General features: G+C 39.2%; 2 protein-coding genes across 3 annotated transcripts in view; one reads left to right on the top strand and one right to left on the bottom strand.

Moving 5' to 3' along the window:
- Window positions 1-7,235, top strand: part of Tatdn3 (TatD DNase domain containing 3) — a 37,036-nt gene extending 29,801 nt beyond the window's left edge. For both annotated transcript variants that reach the window (XM_048809415.1, XM_048809414.1), the window contains exon 10: window positions 4,206-7,235. In XM_048809415.1, the coding sequence (XP_048665372.1) occupies window positions 4,206-4,226 (21 nt within the window). In that variant the 3' untranslated portion in view covers window positions 4,227-7,235. The remainder of the gene's footprint in view (window positions 1-4,205) is intronic.
- Window positions 7,236-9,338: 2,103 nt separating this feature from the next.
- On the bottom strand, window positions 9,339-9,647 carry Spata45 (spermatogenesis associated 45). The gene has a single exon (XM_015483375.2). The coding sequence runs from the start codon at window positions 9,645-9,647 to the stop codon at window positions 9,339-9,341; it is 309 nt and encodes a 102-aa protein (XP_015338861.1).
- Between the last annotated feature and the right edge of the window lie 13,517 nt (window positions 9,648-23,164).

The following is a 23,164-nucleotide window of genomic DNA, read 5'->3' as shown; positions in this document are numbered from 1 at the left end:
AGGCTTGGTCCCCAATGCAGCAATGTTCAGAGGTGGGGCTCATGGGGAGTGATGGAATCGCAAGGGCTCTGACCTCATCAGTGGATTAGTCCATTAATGGGTTAATAGTTTGATGAAATTATTGGAAGGTAGTAAAAACATAGGAAGTATAAATTCCAGGGGTGGTCAGCCAGCATGGATGAGGAAGAGGGACCTGCAATACAAAGGGGGCATAATATAAAAGAGTTTTTTCATTAAAATCCCCAAAGGAAACATGCAGATTTGCTGGTCTCTGCTCTTCCTCTAGGACAGGAGGTGGACCACTTCACCCACCCATCACTCTAGAATAACAGAAAAGTGCAGATTTGAGTAAGGATTTTACACCTAGGTATACTTGACCTGCCCACCCACACCACTTCATTCCATATCATCACAATCCAGCTCTCATAGGTCCTTCTTGTTCAGAAGGCCTTAGTTTAAACAGTTGTGGACTGGCTATTGAAGCTTGGCTTCTGGCTTCTGCCCGGTTGTCCCTTTGGACACATTGCAGGAGCGACTTATGGAAGAGGCATTGGCTTTCTGTGGCTGCAGCTACAATGGTGGGACTAGCTGGTCTTTTCCGGGCATCCCTGGTACTTGAGAAAATATCTCAGTATGGCCCGCTGTCATTGTTGCATTCGTGGGATTGACTGGGGCATTCCACTGCAGGCAGCTCTGCAGGAAGCCAGGGCTGAAAAGGAGGAGCTGTCATCAAGTGTTTACCAAGGAATCACAAGCACCTAGCAGGACAGGTGAAGGGTGAAGCACTACTGGGAGATAGGGCGAGGGTGACTTGACTTCCTGCCATTTCAAGTAGGGTCAGAGTCCATGTTATTTTGTGACTTTTTGAGTTTCTGATTTTTAGCTTGAAGCTCTTACAAGTTCTTAGAGGAACACAGAATAGAAATGTGTAATGATGGGGGTGGGGTGAGGCAAGGCAGCTTAAAGGAGGTGGTATTTAAATTAAATCTTGCATAAGTTGAAGTTGGAGAGGTAGGAGAATATGCTGAATTCAGAGAACCACAAGCAGTTCCATAAAGCCAGAGGTACATGGTGAGACAACAGGATAGGGCCATAGAGAAATGAGGATAGGGAGGTTGTTCATTGTATTGGGTATGATTTGCTTATCTTCTCTATTTACCTTGGATTGAGCCAAACAATAGTAGTGTATTTGATGATCTTTATTTGAGCTTCTGTAAGTGTTAGAAGATGACTTCCCATGGCTCTCTCCTGTTTCAGTACCCCTAGGGTCAGCAGCACTGATAACCTTGTTCCTGTCTCTTTGGAAGGTAGAGATATGGTTTCTTTCTGGAGCAGAGGGCAGGCTCTGGCAGATAATGTCTCCTTCTGGGCAAAGGTCAGGTTTCTTAAGCTCAGGAATCTTCCCCTGTGTGACAAAACCTGTAAGAGTGTGTGTGTGTGTGTATCTACCTGGACTGCTCCCTGTTGGTCCAAGGATCTTGAGGTGGTGGGGGAGGGCAAGGAGAACCAGCCCCAGCATGAGGCTTGTGCTGCTGCTTGTCCTTTGTAAAGCTCTTCGGCTCTGAACCAAGAGTCTCATCTCTTCTGCCAGTGCCCAGGAAACTGGCAAGTCAAATCTTCATGTTTTTGAAACTAGGTATTTGTCTTTGGGGAAGCAAAAATTAGATCTAGGTCTGGCTAATTTTTTACATACTTCATAGTTTTATCCACACTGTGCCCGAGAAAAGTCTAAGCTGAGGCAGGGTTGTAGGCCAGGCAACTTATCAAGGTCCCTTCCTATGTCAGAATACTTTGACTTTCTCAATCTGAGCTTTCGTTGGAGGCAGAGAGAAACCATAAACAATACCAAGAAGAGTCTGCGTTCCAGGCCAGTCAGCACTCAGCTTGCCATTTGGAATAGGCGCTTAAGTACAAAAAAAAAAAAAAACATAAGCCAAGTTAAAAGTCTGAGGTACTGCGCCCAGAGAAGCAATGAGAAGAAGGTGACAGCAGCCAAATAGGATTTGGCCACAAGATGATTCTAAGGAATTCTCACTTTAGAGATGAGCAATAAAATATAACAAAAACTTGAACTACATATATGCACCTTATTTTACTTCTCAAGTATGTATTTATTCAAATCACCAAAACTGTAGGCTTGACAGAGTAACTTAAGGTAATTGGCAAGTACAAACAAGTGTTAACTTCGAGCAACTTTAGCCTTCCACTGACCAGTGGCTTTGGTCAACATATTCCTCTGATTTATAGAAACAAATGTAGACTAAAATTGAAACATTTTAGATTAGTAAAGGGGGACATTGCTATAAAGTTTAGGTCTTTCATCTTTGAAACTGTCTTTAATAACTCAGATCCCCTGTTCAAAACATCTAAGTCTAAGTGGTGGAATGGAATGAGTGAAGAAGATGTAGCATGTTTTATATGACTCAAAAATTTGGGGAGACCTAGCTAATAATTTTGTTTAGCTTCTTTTGTTTGTTTGTTTGTTTTTGGTGCTAGGGAACTGAACCAAGGGCCTTGTGCATGCAAGGCAAGCACTCTACCAACTGAATTATATCTCCAGCCCCTCTGTTTAGCTTCTTTTATAATTAATTTCTAAATAATTCAGGCAAACATTGAAGAAAGATCAAAGAGAATGTATTTGTGTGTCTCTAAGAGATGCACTTCATCTTCATCCAAATATGCCATTATCTGAAAAACAAAAACAAAAAAAAATTAATAAATAAAGTACTTGGAATATAAATTATAATGCATTTTAAAGTTTTCAAAATAACCTGAAGGGCAGAGAGGATGAATACCATTCTATAGCTGGACACTAATGCTTAGAAATATCACACGACTAAAAGCATGAGACTAATTAACGGCAGAGGCAGACCTTGAACCAAAGTCTTCTGTTTTGTTTTTGTTTGTTTTATTTTGGTACCAGGGATTGAACCCAGGGGCACTTAATCACTGAGCCACATCCTCAGACCTTCTTTATATATTTTATTTAGAGACAGGGTCTCTCTGAGTTGCTTAAGGCCTGGCCAAGTTGCTGAGGCTGGCTTTGAACTCCCAATCCTCCTGCCTTAGCCTCCCAAGCCCCTAGGATTACAGGTGTGTGCCACCATACCCGTCCAAGTCTTCTGTTTTTAAGGCTGTACATTTAAGTAACACTGCCCATCTTTGGCCTCCACATCTCCAAGTGAATGACTGAAAAGAAAACTTGGAGATTTCTGTCCAAGAAAACTCCTTCCCTTATCCTCACATCACTATTGACAGGAGCCCCCAGAACTCTTGAGTACTTTTAGCAAAATCCTTGACCTCCTTCTTCTCCTTCTACTCTCAGGGTTCCTGGGGATCTGGAATGTCCCCCAAGGCCCAGTTGTTAAAGATTTTGTTCCCAAGGTGGCGTTATTGGGAGGTGGTAGAACCTTTAAGAGATGGGGCCTAGTAAGAAGTCTTTAGGTTACTGAACACATGCCTGGGAAGAAAATTTTGATACCCTTGTGCCTTCCTTTCTTTGGCCTCCTAGTCATAATTTGAGCAATTTTGCTCCACCAATGCTTTCCTATCCTTGCTATATGACAACCCCTGCCCACCAGCAACCTAAAAGCAATGGCTTTTTCTGGAATCTCTAAAACTGTGAGCCAAAATAAACCTTCTCTCTTTATAGGTTGATGATGTCAGATATTTGTTATAGTAACAGAAAGCTGACCAATACACCTCCTCACTAGTTTAGACCACCACCAGGTTCAACCATCAGGACCAATTTCGTTCTATGCCTTGGGTAATAATCCTCAAATAGTTCTTTAGACAGCAATGAATCCCCGCTCAAGCAATTCCTATCCCTCTGTACCACTTCTTTATGTTTCTCCAAATATGTAACCATTTATCAAATGTATCTGTTTTTTTAAACTTTAAACAAGTTTCTGATTCATCCCAGAAGAGGAAGAAAGCAAAACCATGGTGGTTCTGTGGAAGAAAGCCAGGTTGAATAGAGGAGATGGGTTGAAAAGGTACTCTGGGACTGTTCATGGGGCACCAGGAAGCACAGGGAAAGGAGCATGCTGGCTGTACCCAGTAAAATCTAAACTTTTTGAGGCAGGGGTTTTATTCATTGCTGTACTGATGAGCATCTAGAAAACTGCCTAACTAACAATATGCATTCATAAACAATGTTGAATGACTAAATAAAAAATAAATGACTGTTTCTTCCCTTTACACAGGTATCCAAAGGAAAAGAGTAGAATGTCTTCTAATTTTCACTGTTAATATTGAGCAAAATGGGGTTGGGGTTGTGGCTTAGTGGTGGAGTGCTTGCCTGGCATGTGTGAGATCCTGGGTTCGATCCTTAGCACCATATAAAGATAAACAAAGGTACTGTGTTCATCTACAACTAAAAAATATTTTTAAAAAATATTGAGCAAAATGTACCTTGTAATTTTCTTCTTCCAATTCTAACAAATATTCTACAGCAGCCAACAGGTTGCCATGGGAAATTCTAAGTTTTGGGGCCATCACTCAAGAGCATGACGATTGGTCTTAAGGGAATGAGGTAAGAGCCACCACTACTTCCAGAAAAGCATATGCCATGTCCCAGTCAGTATTGATTCAGTCAGCCAATATTTTCTGAGTGCCTAATTTGTGCCAGACACTGTTATAGGGAATGAGGATAAAACAATGAAAACCCACATATGATCCCTGCTTTCAAGGAGCTTAGCATTCGGCAGACATTGATAGAGAAATCTGGACAGGGTTGTCAAGTGTTAAGGAATGCTATTTAGACAAACTGAGGTCAAGCAAAGGTCCACTTAAAGACAGAAAGAGAGACCCCCTGGCAGAGGGAACAGCATGTGGCCATGTTCCTGAGGTGGAAACCAACTTGGTTTGTCCCAGAGGAGGAAGAAAGCAAAGCCATGGTGGCTGCGTGGAAGGAGACCAGGGTGAGTAGAGGAGATGGTTGAAAAGGTAAACTCTGGGACTGTTCATGGGGCACCAGAAGCACAGGGAGAGGAGCGTGCATTTTATCCTAAGTGTGGGGTGAAACCTTGGGTGAGTTTTGAACAAGTGACCTCTGTAACATAAGATTTGTAAAAGTCACTTAGGTTGTTGTGCAAAGTAAACACAGGGGAGGGGACAGCAAGAGTGGAAGCTAGGGGCCCTCAGAAGGCCCCTGCTATATTTCTAGAGACAGATGACTATGGATTAGATCAGGGTAGTAACAGTGGTTGGACTCAGGGCTGATTTTGAAGATGTTCACAGGACTTGTTAACAGAGTGAGTAAGGGACATGAGGGAAAGGAGAGGAATCAGAGGCTTTCCTTTGTCTCTGGCCATTTTCTGAGATGCAGAAAATGAGATTAAGTGGAAGTGAGTGTGTGAGTTTGGGGTGGGGAACAGGAATTCTAGAAAAGCATATGCCATGTCCTAGTCAGTATTCAGTCAGCCAATATTTTCTGAGTGCCTAATTTGTGCCAGACACTGTTATAGGCAATGAAGATAAAACAATGAAAAACCACATATGATCCCAGCTTTAGCAGGGAATTCTGTTTTAGCAATGGTAGATTGGAGATGGCCTCAAGTGCAAGGGGCAGTCTGATAGGTGCAATCTGATATGCAAATAAATCTGAAAGTTAGAAGAGAGATCAGGGTCAGAAATAGAAAATGTGGGTGTCAGCAGACAGAGATGATATTTTAAGTACTCTTACAGGTTAAGTTCCACGAGCTATCTCGGTCAAGATCACCTGGAGATGTTTGGTGTTTTGCTGTTCTTCAATATCCACAGGACAGGAGAGGGTCAGCTTCTCTAAAGAAGATGTTATTTTATCATGAATGATGTTTATTGTTTGATTTAATGAATGTTTCTTGAGAGCCTACCACAGTAATATGTCTATCCAACTTTAGAGGTAACATTCCATCTCCTCATTTGTAAAATGCCTCTGCTGGTCTCCTGGAGGGCACTCTCTTATCTGTTCTCCAGTAGCAGGTCTGAAGTTCTGTTTCAAGATGGGGTAAATTCCCTTTAGGGGCAAGTTGGCCATTTGGCTGCTCGTTAGCAAATTCCTCCAATACAGATTTTTTTTTTTTTAATAAGGATGCCAACAATTTTACCTCTATTTCTCAAGTGATCTAAACTCAGTTTAGGAACAAAGAAACCTTAATAGTATTCAGAATAAAGTAGGCACTAAAAAGATTTTTTTTAAAAGTAGCATGCCTTTTTTCTTTAGCCCAGGTACTTTCCACTTGTGGAAATAAGAAAATAAAATGTGTTGGGCATGGTGGTGTGTGACTGTAATTCCAGTGACTAGGGTGGGTCAGGAAGAAGGATTGGAATTTCTAGACCAGCCTCAGCAACTTAGTGAGACCCTAAGAAACTTAGAGAGACCCTGTCTCAAAATGCAAAGGTCTAAAGGTGGGGCTCAGTGGCTAAGCACCCCTGGGTTCAATCCTCTGTACAAAACAAACAAACAAACATAGTATTATTATAATAACAGTTTTGACCTTGCAGACTCCTGAAAAAGACTCAAGTACCCAAGGATCCCTGAGCCACACTTTTGAGAACGACTAGTTTAGATTACTAATACAGATAATGTGTTAGAGTCAGCTTTTGTATTGCTGTGACCAAAACACCTGACAAGAACAACCTGAGGAGGAAAAGTTCATTTTGACTCATGGTTCTCAAGGTTCAGCACGTGGGCAGTTGACTCCATCGCTCTGGGCCTGAGATGAGGCAGGACATCATAGTAGAAGGGTGTGGTGGAGGAAAGAAGCTGAGGAAATGGCTGCCAGGAAGCAGATAGAGATCTCCACCCACCAGGGACAATATATAAACCTCAAAGGTACACCATTAGTGACCTGCTTCCTCCAGCCACACTCGACCTGCCTACAGTTACCATTCAGTTAATTCATACCAGTGAATTAATCCACTGATTAGGTCAAGGCTCTCACAACCTAATCATTTCACCTCTGAACATTCTTTTGTTATCTCACGTAGGAGCTTTGGAGGGACACCTCATGTCCAAACAGTAACACTGTGTATTTACATACCAATTTCCTAGCATTTAAATTAGGTCTATACTTATCCTGTATCCATGCACCATAAAGTTAAATTGTTGTTTAAATCTGTTTAGTTAAAAGGGGCAAAGATTTTTTTCTAAAATATTTAGAGGGTTATTTTTTTAAATCATTTTACTTATTTATTTTTTAATTTTTGGTACCAAGGATTGAACCTAGGGGCATTAAACCACTGAGCCACATCTGCAGACTTTTTCTTTTTCAGTACCTTTATTTAATTTTTTTAATGGGGTGCTGAGGATCAAACCCAGTGCCTCATACATGGTAAGCAAATGCTCTACCACTGAGTCACAACCGCAACCCTGGGAGTTTTTTTTAATGATCTAAGATTTTGGCTTATAAACTTTACACCATAAAATTTGTTTATGGGGATTCCATGTGTTAGATTGTGTATTGTAAAAAGCCATGTATATTCATGTAAAGTTGTACACTATGTTTGTCTTGGAGGCAGATTTTTCCCTCCACTATCAAACTTGTGACAACTAACATAGTAGCTATGAATTAATTCCTCTAGTTCCAAATAATTCAACCAGAATAAAAGATTATGCTTTTTCTCTTAGAATGAGCAATACTCTTTGTAAAAAGTATTTTTTGAGTAAAACATGGCCGGTGCACCTCAGCTTGGGAGGCTGAGGCAGGAGGATCACAAGTTCAAAGCCAGCTTCAGCAAAAGCAAGGCACTAAGCAACTCAGTGAGACCCTGTCTCTAAATAAAATACAAAAAAGGTCTGGGATGTGTCTCAGTAGTTAAATGCTCCTGGGTTCAATTCCCAGTACACACCCTACCCTGCAAGGAAAAAAAAACAGGATTGTTATAGATTAATTTTAAAATACAATGCATCCTTTTGGCTTTCTATGTCACACTGCATCACTTCCCTATAACACTTACTAAGAGCTCAGACCAAATGGAAGTCACGGTCACATCAAAAAATTAAATCTCCAATGTGGTCCATTCTTTAGCTTCTGAACTAAATAAAGTATTGGTTGTATTAAATATAATTACATATGCACACTTCCCCCAACCCTCCACAATTGAGAAAATATTACCTGTTGACTGCCTTGACTAAGAAAGAAGTCAATATTTATAACAATACCAAAATAACTGGCATTTATGACTTCTTCTTCCTGAAAAATAATACCACTACCCCATACCATTGCCTTCCACCCAAACTCCCTCCACTTTTTTTTTTAATTATTGCTTTCAAGGCTATTGTGTGACTTTTATCATCAAAATCATTTTTCGTTTGCTTCAATTTTGCACATGAAATGTTTGCAGAAGGCAACAGAAATTGGTGAGATGGGGGGTCTCTGAAGTTCTTGGGATCTATCACAATTATGTGTAACAACTTTTTTAAAAAATGTGGTCCTAAGGTCACCAGCATCACAATCACCATAGTCTTTTGAGAATCCAGATTTCAGGACCCAGACTAGAGCCTATTGAATGAATCAGCCTGGGTCTGGGATTCTGTATAGGCACAAGAAACTGAAGGTCTGAACTCTGGTGGATCTTATACAAACCAGCCTAATTTACTGATACTTTTTCCTTCAGACAGATTAAAGTATCTCAGGGTAATACCTAGTGTGTTAGTCAGCTTTCCATTGCTGTGACATAGTAGCTATGACAAAATACCTGACAAAAACAACTGAAAGAAGAAAAGTTTTATTTTGCTCACGGTTGCAGAGGTTCAGTTCATGGTTAATTGACTTCATTGCTCTGGGCACAGGTAAGGCAGAACAGCATGGTGGAAGGGAATGGTGGTAGAAAGCTGCTCATTTTATGGCAGCCAGGAAGAGGGAGAGAGAAAGAGAGAGAGGGGAGGGGGAGGGGAGAGGCACCTCATGAGAAGCCAGGGACAAGATATAATCCCCAATGGCATGCATCCAATAACCTACTTCCTCCAAACTCACTCTTTCTGCCTATAGTTAACACTCAGTAGTCAGTTTCAAATTATTAATCTACCATATGGATTAATTCACTGATGAGATTACAGCTTTCATATCTAATCATTTCACTTCTGAACATTGCTACATTGGATATCATGTTTTCTTTTCTTTTTTTTAACTGTATCTCTTATTTATTTGTTTATTTTTATGTGGTGCTGAGGATCGAACCCAGTGCCTCGCTCATGCAAGGCAAGTGCTCTACCACTGAGCCACAGCCTCAGCCCCGGATATCATGTTTTTAACACATGAATTTTGGGGGAGACACTGTATATCCAAACCATAATATATAGGAACCTCTTTTGACCCCAGAATTTTTTTCCTAAATTTTCTTATGAATTCTTCCTATGAAGAGTAGGAATTCTCCTGTAACATCTTACTTTTTGGCTCAAAGTGCCTTTTCTCTGGGTGAACAAAGACACTTGGTTGGACCCAGGAGCTCCTGCTGCTCTCAGGAATACCTTCATTGAAATGGGTGAAAACACATGACTGATGGGCACCACTGAAGTGCCTCTTCTGAACTCTCAGGAAGCTGACTTGATTGCTTCTTTCCACAAAACAGTTGGTTTCACGCTTTTCATTTATCTGCTTCAGGAGATGTTGTTTGCTTATTCTATTTTGATGTATTGTTTTTAATCTGTTGATGGATGACATGATAACAAATAAACTCTCAAGTTGTTCTTGCTATCCTGCAAATGAAAAAAATACTATCAGTTGCCTGCCTGACCTAGAAGCAGTATTCACAATTATATTTACATTCCTCTTTCTCCTTCTGCAAAATATTCCTACTACCACCATGTCCCCAACCCCACATCTCACCCCAGTTTTTGCTATTGTCTCCTAAGGACTTTGTGGTTTTGGGTTTTCTTCAGGGAGAAAAAGACCAAAAAAAGTATTAGGAAAAGAGTATATTTTGTTTTTGAAAATACTATGCATTGGTTCTGATTATAACGATATTGTTACTTCTGATTTAATACGCAATATACATGTACATATATTGAAAGGTTAATAATCTTGAGAACTGTTTGCTAATCTTGTTCCCAGAATGTGCTGTCCCCAACTGCCAAACTGCAGAATGTATCCCCTCACCCGGTTGCAGGCAAACCGCCCACTCGCCCTGACCCGTCAATAAACTTCTCTCCCTGCCCTCTCCAAGGAAAGTATATAAGCTCTGCTTAAGCTGTTCTCAGGGCTCTTTGCTCTATTCAAGTGAACTCTGAGCCCCAGCATGCTGGACCCCAATAAACCCTTTGCTGTTGCATGAGACAGTCTCTTGGTGGTCTCTTCCTCCGACGCTCGCCTGACCTTTACAATATATGTATGTATATATATTAGAATATATATANATATATATATATATATATATATATATATATATATATATATATATGAAAATTAAGGAAATACAGAAAAGTTTAAGGCAGAAAAGTTAAAGTCACTTTTTTTGCGGGAAGGTTATTGGAAATTGAACCCAGGGGGGCTTAACCACTGAGAAACATCCCCAGCCCTTTTTATATTTTATTTAAAGACAGACTCTTGCTAAGTTGCTTAGAGTCTTGCTAAATTGCTAGGGCTGGCAATCCTCCTGCCTCAGCCTTCTGAGATGCTGGGATTACAGGCATGTGCCACCACACCCAGATTAAAGTCACTTTTGATTCAGTGGTCACCAACATTTCGGGTGTTACAAATATCCAAAATATCCAAAGTTATTTCATTATAAAAAGTACTGAAAAAGTCATTAAGTTGGCTATGGTAGAACATAGATTTAAAAATATGTGTTAAGTACTTAGGGATTTTTTTAAAAATATTTTTTTAGATGTTGATGGATCTTTATTTTATTCATTTATTTAAATGCAGTGCTGAGAATCAAACCCAGGGCCTCACATATGCTAGGCAAGTGCTCTACCACTGAGCCACAACCCCAGCCCCACTTAGGAATATTTTTATTTGTTAAGGCCATAGATTTGTCATTTCAGGCATTTGAAGTGCTTAAAAATCAAATGTGTTAAATTTATAAGGGAAGTTTATATTTAAAGGACTTGTATTAACTAAGTTTTAAATTGACTGATTACTTCAGGGTATCTAGTCTTCTCAACTTGAGTTACTTGAAAATTAGCAGAAAAAAATAAGGGTTATTCTTTTTTCTTATTTTATAGGATTTGTTTTATATATATTTTTTATTTTGACAATTTTGGGGCTTGAACCCAGGACCCTGAACATTAAGGTCAAGTGCTCTACCACTGAGCTACATCCCTAGGTAAAGTTTATCATTCTTACTGTAAACAAAAATAACAAATTTATAAATAGAATAACAAAAACCATACTGAAATCAAAAGTTGGCAAAAGGATTGTACAATTTTTACTTTAGAAAATTAGCATTAATTTGAAATCCAAGTAACTATAAAAAGTACTTTCTACACACAAGGACTATGCTCAGACATTTAAGACAAGCTCATGTTAACATTTTTGTATACATGAACAGAATTTAAGAAGCAAATGCACAATGTGGGACTGGAAAGATTATTTTCTTTTTTTTTTTTTTTTTTTTTTTTTTGTTCAGGGGATTGAACCCAGGGGCACTTAACCATCGAACCACATTCCCAGCCCTTTTTAATATTTTGTTTAGAGACAAGGTCTCTCTGAGTTACTTAGGGCCACACTAATTTGCTGAGACTGGCAATCCTCCTGCCTCAGCCTCCTGAGCCTGGGATTACTGGTGTGTGCCACCGCACCTGGCCTGAACAGATTTTCATTGAAGTGTCTGTGATTAACTATTCACACATATCTCCCAGTGAAAACTGCCAAGAAATGTGGGGGATTTTTCTGTTTTCCAAATTTTTCAGTGAAGAACTAACAAGAGAGTTAGGAACTGTCAGGCCCCCGACTACAGAAGGCAAGAACCAGAGAGGACAGGCAGTCTGATCCCAGGAAGGTTAAAGGAGTTTTTCCAGCCTTTACAAGAAGGGGCACAAAAACCAAAGCCCAAGGCCTGTGAACAGTGGGGAGTCTAAAGAAGACTTTTTCACAAGTTAGACCCAGGGATCACCTCCTCAGGGCAGCAGCAGTGAAGCAGAAATAAACTCTGCACTGAGACCAACTCAGAGTGGAAAACCCCTCCAGGGAAAGTTCCTGTGCTAGGATCCTTGCATTATGCTTTCAGCCCAAATTCACAATCAGGGTGTTAACCAGAAACAGCAAGCTGTGAAGCCAGGGTGGGTACAAAAAATGTCAGAATTTAGCTGCAGGGGATCCAGATGGGAAACACCTGTGTGTGCTTGCGTGCATGTGTGTGTGTGTGTGTGTGTGTGTGTGTGTGTGTGTGAAATAAAAAATATGAAAAGAAAAGAACCTTTTCCCCCTCTGAACTGTAGTATAATTTTTCCATTTCTGGCATGTGTACTTTTCCCATTTTATATTTCAGTCTCCCTTGGGAAATCCTTGAGCTTAGAATCCTTTTTTTCACAATAATTTTTGAAGTTTGAACTCAGTATAATGGAGGAGCCCAATAAGAAGTGGCTGACTTCTTAAAGATAAAAATCCAATAATGTTTGTTCATAAACATACAACCCTCCTGAAAATATTCCCTTGGTATTCAAGTGATTTAAGTAGACATCTTTAGATGTCAATTGAAGAAGTGAGAATATTCCTTTTCAACATTGGATCTAGTGAGTTTAACTTGAAGGAAGACAGAATGTCTTACACACTCAACATTAAAGAATTATATTGGCCTCCATAAAGCAAACTATGCCAATCATGAATGAATTATCTGGGATAATGAAAATCAAGAATAATATGGATGAAATAAAAATCGACATTTTTATTTAATTAGATGAATTAAAATAGCTCATTTTTATCATTAACTTAAAATTTCTTTTACTAATGATAGGAGTTCATCAGAAATCAAACTTTTGAATTCTATCTCCATTGATACTTTACCATCTGCTCTGGGGGATGTATAAACGAAATGGAGACCTGACTAAAGGAAAGTAAAAAGAAAACAGCAATTATTTTTTATGTACTTTTGAGTTAATTTATATTTTATTAAAAGCCCATCTTCTAGGCCGATTGCAAATGAAATGGAGATGTCTTAATTGAAAGTTCATTGAGATTGTCACAGAATTCAAACATTTATTACAAATTATCTAAAAACTGCAGCTCAATAAAATTACTCAGCTCTACAAGTTAGTGGTAAGATCATGGATTTTGGGGTTGTTTCAGATGCTAACTATGTTACCCACTAACTTCTTTGGGCCTCAGTTTATTTATATATTCAGTGGAAAGAACGTCCAACTCTTAAAGTATCATAATGAAGTGGCACCCCCTTTCTCCACAGAAAAGCCCTCTTCACCATGGCTGATTTTAGGACTGTCAGCAAAAGAGTCCGTTGTAGATAAACTTCCTATTTTCATGTTGCCCTGTTTACTTGGCCACTGGCCAAGAAGATACCAGCACTCCAGGTGCTGGAACCCCCTTACTAGTTTTTCACAAACGTATCCAGTATAGTACTTTGAAGAAATGTGCAAACAAGGCCTCTGGCCTTGAGCTGGGCTTCACAGAGATGTCTACATTTTTAAGATAAGTTACAGATGGGCCCATGGTAACATCTGGCAGGGGGAGGAAAGAAAAGGGAGATGAAGCTCTCCCCTTCTCAGGTGTTGTCCTTGAAGAGTTAACATGCCCAGAACAATGAAAGAAAAAGTTGCTTTTATGTGAACTTCTGCAGACTTCGAACTTCTGAGCCCCTCCCCTTACATGCTGGATACAAAACTCTGAAACTTCCTGAACTTGGGGTTCAGGGGATTGATTGATTACAGCAAAGGCTGTACCCTCTGAACCTGGCTGCAGCCAAATAAAACTGTTTCCAGCTGTCTTCTGTGCCTTGCCTCATTTGTCCCTACAACAATTAAGGACTAAAGGAGTTAAAATCTATGAAGAGTCTGCTATTGTCATTCTCAATGGTCACTGTATTATATTAATTATGTACTTTGAAAAAAAGGATTCATTCAGTTTATTAAATAGATGTTTTTGTTTTTTCTCTCCACTTAAATCTGTTTGTGTGTTGTGACACAAATTGACACCTAAGTGTAGCACTGAAGTGCTAGCGATTGTTCCTAAGCACAAGAATGCTGGCATATACCTGATGGAGAAATGTCTGTTAGATAAGCTTTGTGTAGGCATGAGTTGCAGTGCTGTAGGTCATGGGTTCAATTAATCAAGTGTTAATGAATCAACAATATCTATTAAATTAAATAGTAACAGAAACCAGACATGGTTGTGAGAGCCTGCAGCTACTCAGAAGGCTAACGCAGGAGATGGCTTGAGCCCAGAAGTCTAGGCCGGCCTGGACAATAAAGCGAGACCCTCCCTCCCTTCTAACATTCCCCTCACACACATAAAAATAAACAAACCATACAAAAGATTACATAGTGATTGTTTGAAAAAATATTGTGATCAGAGCCTCATGGGAACCTAACTTTCCTAGAAACAATGGTTCAGCATTTGCTAATTTTACTGTTTTCAGTGATTTTTTTAGAACGTAACTACTAAAAGAATGAGAATTGATTGCGTATAGAGAGAAAATATATTACTGTTTCTACAGAGTCATTATTATCAATTACCTTTTATTTATTTTTATTTTTTATATATTTTTTGTCAATGGGCCTTTATTTATTTATATGCTGTGCTGAGAATCGAACCCAGTGCCTCACACCTGCTAGGCAAATGCTCTACCACTGAGCCACCACCCCAACCCTCAATTACCTTTTATATACAGCAATTCAATGCCAATTTGAAATCCACCTGTGAGGATCAGCCCACTGGGATGTTACCCTGGTGATGGAATGTTCTCATCTGGGCCATCCACCCTTGTTCTATTCATAGAACCCTGGTTAAGAAAAGTTTTAGAGTAAAAGAGACTATTTATTTACCTGTCATATATCTTTGGATACATTATTCCATCTTGCAATATCAATTTCTTCATCTATAAAATGGAAATAAAGATAATGTTAATATTTCATTAAGCGGGTTGTTTGTGAGTGGTCCATGGAGGAGAGGCAGATGGGATTAAATGAGGCAGATATGCAAAGCTCTGTGTGTTGTACCTGCCATCAATTTTTATACATATTTCTTGAGCACCTATTCTCTGCTTGGTGCTATTGTATGTATTAGGGGCAAATACTTGCCCCATGGAGAGTAGCTCTAATCTAAGGGTTCATTGGAGGTTCTCAGTCAATGGTAGCTATTTTTATTAATTTTATTAAAATCTCAAGCCTAGCATGGTGGTGTACCTAGAGTCCCACCTACTCTGAAGTCAGAAGAATTGTTTGAGCCCAGGAGTTTGGGACCAACTTGGAAAACACAGTAAGACCCCATCTCGAAAAGAAGAAAAAAATTCATATTTTACACAGAGAATTATTTTATTCATTTATCTATTTTCTTAGAAGAGAAGGTCTCCATTAAAAAAAAATCTTTAGAAATAGAAAACTCATCATTTGTATTTCACAAATACAAATATAGTCCTCATTTCTTTATAGGAATTAATAATAAGGAAAAGAAAATAATTATTGCAGAAAGTGTTTCACAATGCCAGACAAATCAGTTCCCTAGAGATGCACTTGATGGGTTAGCAGCAAGCAACATACCAAGCACCCAACTTTGAGGGCCCTAGAACACAGAATTGAGAGGACCAAGACAGGACAGTTACCAAGGATAAGAGGGCATTTTTATTCATTGTTTTGTTTTGTTTTGAACAAAGCTCCCCAGATAAATGCAAAGTGTTATCCAGAGGCCCAATCCACTGGGTCTGTCCTGGGCACCTGTGGGACTGGCCATTCTCTTAATTTTAGTCTCTGCCAACTAAACACATTCACTGGGTTAAGTGCAATGCTTCTCTATGACATGAGTTGCTAAGCAAAAAGCTTTTGTAGGTACTGAGGGGAGTATAAAAGAAAATGTAAGACCCAGTCCCTGGCTTCAAGAAGCTCAGATTTAAATAAGGAATAAAACAGGTGAAGGAAATCACATTGCCAGAAATTCAGTGAGTTTTTTGTTTGTTTGTTTGTTTATTTGTTTGTTTTGATAGCAAGGATTGAACTCAGGGGCACTTAACCACTTAGCCACATCCTCACCCCTTTTTTATATATATTTTATTTTGAGAGAGGGTCTCATTGAGTTGCTTAGAGCCTTGCTAAATTGCTGAGGCTGGCTTTGAAATTTCAATCCTTCTACCTGAGCCTCCCAAGGTGCTGGAATTACAGGTGTGCACCACCACACCCGGCCAGTGAGTGGTCTTGAATGTGCTATCAAGGTCAGAAGAGGTAGAGGCCTCCTAGATTCCAGACATGGAGAAAGACTAAGGAAAGAAGTAGGAATTGAGCTGACCTGGACCACAAAGGATGGGCAGGATATGGCTAAACTGAGAGAAGATAGGTGAGTGTTCCTAACAGATCACTCAAGGAAGACTGCAATCTAGAAATGCACAGGGCGTGCTGGAGCTATAGAGTGGCCCAGTGTGGTACAGCTCCTTAAACCTTCCTGCCCAAAGGGGCAGTGTATTAGCAACCAGTGTATTAGCAATTAATCTTCCACAGTAAGATATATTTTGATCATTCTACTTATATCAGGCCTGGAGATCAGGAATTCATTTTGCTGTAGTAGTTAACAAATATCTACTACTATCCTAATCACAGCATTCATGCACTGAATAGTTATTGAGCATTATTTTTTAGATACAATGCTAGGTGCAGGATATTCAAAGATGACTTAGACAGTTGCTGCCCCAAGAAGCTCATAGTTGGTTGGGAGACAAATACACATGACTAATGCAAAAAGCGGTATTGTAAATGTAATTGGGATTGGGCCAAAGAGAAATACACTCACAATTAGTTTGCACATGTTTCCCCATGAGTCACCTCAAGTCATTTTGGAAATAATTCAGAGTTTGTAACATACCTAATCTCTTATAATTGTTATACTGCTGATTCCCACAAATTCTTGTTGGAATAATGTGGGGTGTTCAGTAAACCATAGGTAAATATATGTTATGTGTTCGTTCCACTCGAGGGCTGCAAAGGCCCAAGGCATACTGTTTACCAGTCCCAAAGAGAGAACCTAGAGGACCCAACAGACAGATTTTGGACATTTTATTACTTACTCCTCGGTGGTGGTGGATCAGGATACAATGGAGGGCTTCGCTGTGCCTATAAGCTGGGGGAATGTATAGGATAGGTGCATGCCCACTGTGCAGGTGGCTTTCTTCAGATGCTTCATTCCTTTACTTTACAACCAAGGTCATTTGTGTAGATATTCTCCCAAAGATTGGAGATAAGGGAAATGGCAGGCTCCCCCTCCCCATTTCCCTATTTACCACATTCTTTTAGAGACCTTCATATCTCACTGCAAAATTTCTTAGGCACTGATTAGTGTTTAACCCAACAGTGTTATATTGCTTACTAATAGCTATTTTTGCCCTTTTTATTTATACTGGGTCTCACTAAGCTGAGGCTGGCTTTGAATTTGCAGTTCTCCCATCTCAGCCTCCAGAGCCACTGGGATTACAGGTCTGTGTCAGTGCACCAGCTTCAATTAATCTTCCACAGTAAGATATATTTTGATCATTCTACTTCTTCAGACAAGAGATTTCAAAGCCTTCTTAATATTTAGAGAATAAAACTGAGGTTCCTTAACTGAAATTCAAGGCCTCTCATGATTTGGCCCAGCCCACCCAGTTTTTATTGCAGCCATACCAGTTCTCCTACCCCATGCCATAGCCACTCTTACCTGGATGCCTTTTCTACCATCTAGAGTGTCCTCCCCTTCCTCTCCAACAACTGAACCTATTTTGTTTTCTTTCCCATGACCCGCCCCAAATTCACTTGCTGGTCTAGCACAAGATACAATAGTGACGTAGGTGATGTCCATTACTGACTGCTTGGCTACAGCTCAGTCTCCAACTCCACCTCTGCCACCACATTCCCTCCCTTCCAGAGCTGCAGGGACCTTGATCCACAATCTGCACCATGGAAAGAATCTACACCATGGAAAGTCTGTGTGAAAGTGTGTGTGTGTGTGTGTGTGTTTGTGTGTGTGCGCGCGTGCCCATGGGTTTACCATGATTTGCTTATTGACTTAGAATTGCTCACTCCATTCCCTACCTTCCTTTGAGACCTGCTATCTTAGTTATCTGCTTTCTGGGCCTCATGCATGTTCTCTCCTTTGTCTAGGCCTCTTTGGATCAGGAGCTTGACTTCCAGTGGCTTGGTTCCATCTGGCACATCTCTAGATACCGTTTCCAGGAGCTATTTGTTCTCTCAACTGGAATCAGATAGTCGTCAGAAGTAAATGCTCCACACTGGCATAGGGAGGGAGACTGAAGGTCTATTTTTGGCATAATCTCTTCATCACTACTTCAGTAAATGAATTCCAAAGAATTAAAGCAACAGGAAGGTTGCACAATCTTTCTAGTATAACTCTAGCAAAGAAGAAATTAATTGCTTTAGGTGGGAGGGGTGAGCAGAGGCAGATTTGCTGTGAAGTTAATAAAGCTTAAATTTCAGGGTGTCTTTGAAGGTCTTGCATATCATTTTGTATTTTAATTTTGTTGTCAGTTTCTTAAAAACTTTCCCCAAGATAATTTAAAAACCTGGCCCAACCCCAGGGTGGAGGGTAAAGAGCAATAATGCAGGTTTCAATTAATTCCAGTGAGGCAATTAAATTGAAAGAGAAAGTGAGGGTTTTTAAAGTGCTAGAACTTCAAGAAAGGGCTTTTTGTGCTAACCCATGACTTGGGAGGAATCAGCTTGGAAATATAATGCTCAGGTCCTACGTCACTAAGTCCTCTGGTCGTATACTTAATCAAACTGAGAGAGCAAATCATTTCCTTTACTTGGATAAGTAACTTTACAAGAAAATGAAGAAAATCAAACATAATGTTATTTTACTTTTGATTTTTTTTGTAATCATCATAATAATCAGTGTGTTATCTAAGATGTTTGAACATTTTAGAGACCTTGGTATATTAGGAAATCTGACTGATTTGACTTTTAATTTTAAATTATATTTAATTTTACTTGTAGTTTTTATTTGGAAAGTCTGAAAGAGTTTGCTTATGAAAAACATCTTGTTGTTTTAGAGAAATTTGTTTCAATCTAAAAGTTTTGACTTATTAAATTTGTAAGTAGTATCTTACATGCTTTGGATGACATATTAGCTTTCCATTGTTACAACAAAAAATGCCTGGGAAAATCAACTTAGAGGAAAAATTTATATTTTCACTGTATCAGAGGTTTCAATCCACGTCACTTGGCCCCGTTACTTTGAGCTTGTGGTGAGGCAGAACATCATGGCAGAAGGGTGTGACAAGGTAAAGCTGCTCATGGCATCCAGGAAGCAAAGAAAGAGAGGAGGGGGTCAGGGTCCCAACATCCCCTTTAAGGGCGCACCTTGGATGACCTAACTTCCTTCCACTGAGCCTCACCTCCTAAAGATTCCCCCACCTCCCAACAGCACCATCTGCTAGGGACCAAGCCTTCAACACAGGAGTCTTTGGCGGGGACATTTAGATCCAAACCATAACAGATGATTTGTTTTGTTAATATTTTAGCAGTGTCATACTGGTAAATGTAGCATTTGTCTATTTCCATTGTATATATACTCTCATCATAGATGATTTTAAGCTACCAATGCTGATGTCATTGAGGGTGGAAAGAGATACATTCAATCAGCTCTCTCAAGCCTGTGCCCAACATACCACTACTTATAAGTTTGCCTTGTTATAAATCTGATGCTGTATTTCAGAATCACCAGGGAAAAATAGGTATGTATATTTAAGCTTAAATGATATTAACATGTAATTTGAAGACAATAATGATCTCAGAGCTGGAAAATTTCTTGTGAACTTCCCAGAAAGGCTAAATTAATGTGAAGTAGTCAGCCCTTTGCAACTCAAAGGTCTAAAAAAATGGCAGAATCATCTGCTTTCATGCATCAGTTTGGTTTAATTGCACTGATAACCTTAACTAGCATCAAGGACAAGAGGAAGAAAAATAAACAAAAAACACACAAGAGGGAAAATCCTGGGGCTTTTTATCCCTTCTAGGAAGGCAAAAGACGCATACAAATAAAATGTCTCAATGTGGGGAAAAAGTACACATGGGAGAATTCAGCATGGTCTGTGCTCCTTAGGAGAACAGAGTGTGGTGTTAGTGGTCCACAATCTACCTCCTCATATAGCATCATGGATTGTATGTATGATAGTGTTATTTTAATATGCATCTTATCCTCCAAAGTTCTTAGATTATAGGAGACCTTTGCTTTGGAACAGCCACATCACTCTTAATGGCATCTTGAACCTTGACTCCTAGATATTCAGATCTCTTATCATTGAATGGTTACTTATTCAAATCTCTGGGAATTGGCATTCTACACTCATAATATAGTTCAATTTCATCCTGATTCCTAGCCAAGTGGTGCTCTTAGTAGTGTCCTTTCTGACAGAGATTAAGGTTCATGTTATGTTATACATGCAAACACATAACATGAAGTGTGATTCATGCCTAAATTGGTTAATAAATATCTACCACTGATACCACAAGAGAAAGGAGACAGTTTAAGGATTTGGAATGACCTTTCAAGAAATACTGCTGAGTTTTCCCCTTTTCTGGACTCCATTTTTAACTCTAAGGAATTTGTTGAACTTTATGAATTTTTTTCTAATTCTTCCATTAGAAATATATTTTTCACTTTTCAAAAATCCTGGCAACAAAGTCAGAAGAAATCTTAAATCTCACATAGCTCAATTTTCCATGGAATTTAGGAATCCTATCCACAACATACTTGTTCTGACTAGTTGGTTGCAGTGTTTGTAGGGGATGACATAGGATCATCTAGATATGTCCAGATGATATGTCACAAGGTAGTCCAGTTGTTGACCATCTATAATGATAAGAAAATTACCTCTTATTAGACCAAAGATCATTAGGATCATTAGTATAAGCCACTGTGTGTGACCCTTTAGGTGCATTTGGAGAGCACCCTCCAGGAATAAACAACTGTAGAAGAATCCAAGCAGGTTTACATAGATAAGACAGGGAATTGAACCTGAGTCAATACAATGAGAATGAGATATGACTAGAGAAACACAAAGATATGAGTTAGATGAGTTGATAATGATGAGTGATGAGTGATTTACTAAATATTAGCATAGATAAGAAATCAGGCCCTGCTTCAGTGCTTTACATTTATTAGCCATTAATTTCTTACAAAGATCTCATGAAGAACATTGCCTTCATTTTACAGTTGTGTGAGTGCGCCCCTGTGCATGTGCACACACAGTAGCTAGTCAAAGGTCATACAGCTAAAAAGTGAAAGAGCTTGAATCTGAACCAAGACCATTTGGCTTCAGAGTTGGATATTTAGCCATTACAATAGATCAACTTACTGACTATAAGAGAATGCCTGTCATTGTTCAATCTTTTAATCCTCATAGCAATCCTACAAAGCAGGATTCTGTTACCCTATTACAAACAGCTAAGTAACTTGCCCAAGGTCATACAGCTAATGAGTATTAAAGTTGGGATTCAGTCCTAAGTAGCTAGTCTCTAGATCTGATGCCTTTCCCCATTACTATAGATTCCCTATATGGTAGACTCCAGATAGATGGTAATAGCATCAGATACAAAGCTTTGTCATATGCAGGGAAGGGAAATGGTAAGGTGGGCAAGAATAGGTACCAGCAAGTAAAACGTGGAGGAAAATTAGCTGCTGACTGGCTGTGTAGGACACCCAGGGAACTCTCAACCCAAAAGTAGAGAAGACAAATGATCTTTAAAAACCTTCCATAGGAGTACATTCCGGAAGCTGCCCATGCAGAGAGAAAAGTTATCTACAAATCTGGCAAGAGATGATCTCCAGCTCTCACTGATAATAGGGAAATGAAATTGAATATAATTTGCCTGTTTGGGTTTCAGGAAGGGGGTGAGAATTTTGCAAATACCTGAATGTTTACTATGATTGTTTAAACAAAAAACGGTCCATTAAAATTCAAGCTGCTGGGCTGGGATTGTAGCTCAGGGGTAGAGTGCTTACCTAGCATGTGTGAGGCATTGGGTTCGATCTTCAGCATCACATAAAAAATGAATAAATAAATAAAATAAAGGTATTGTGTCCATATTCTTAAAAAAATTTAAGCTGCTGTATTCCCTTTCTTAACAGATTTTTTTGTTTGTTTGTTTGAACACAGGGTCTCCCTATGTTACCCAGGCTTTCTTTAAACCTCTAGTCCTAAGCAATCCTCCTGCTTTAGCTTCTGAACAGCTGGGTCAGTAACAGGCAGGTACCACTGCCCCCGGCTTACACAGCTTTTTAAAAAGCTGCACAGAAAGTTTCATGGTACATAAAAGTATTAATAAGATGTCTGTGATAATTTGTGCTGAATATTAAGCACAGTAATTATTGTCTTTCAAAAATTCATAAAATAAACTTTTAAACTGAGGCTTAAGTTCATTGGATCTGATGTTACAGCTATTTTCTTTTATTCATTAGGTGAACATTGCTCAATAATCTAAAATAATCTCCAAATAGATGCTCAGGAAATTATGCTGGGGGTGGAGTTATAAGATTTTTAATATATACATATTAATTCATTTACTAAGCAAGCAATTTTTAAAAATATTCAATAGTAAATTCTGTGCTTACTAACTGCATTGATTCAGTAAATATTTATTTTTATTTTTAATTAATTAATTATTTATTGCTTTTTAGTTATACACAACAGCAGAATCTACTTTGATACAATTATAGAAGCATGGAATATATTTTATTCTAGTTAGGATCTCATTTGCTGGGGTACTGGGGATTGAACTCAGGGTCACTTGACCACTGAGCCACATCCCCAGCCCTATTTTGTATTTTATTTAGAGACAGGGTCTCACTGAGTTGCTTAGCACCTCGTCATTGCTGAGGCTGGCTTTGAACTCCGATCCTTCTGTCTCAACCTCCAGGAGAAAGCCACCTGCCCAGCGTAGGACTTCATTCTTATGGATATACATGATAGTGGAATTCATTGTGTTGTTTTCAAATATGTACATGGGGAAATTATATCATATTTATTCCACCATCTTTCCTTTTCCTATCCCCCTCCTTCCCTTCCATTTCCCATTATCAATCTATTGTAC

The sequence above is a fragment of the Marmota marmota genome, unplaced genomic scaffold (genome assembly GCF_001458135.2).
Source record: "Marmota marmota marmota unplaced genomic scaffold, marMar, whole genome shotgun sequence".
Lineage (NCBI taxonomy): Eukaryota > Metazoa > Chordata > Mammalia > Rodentia > Sciuridae > Marmota > Marmota marmota.
This window is presented reverse-complemented; position numbering and strand designations above follow the sequence as displayed.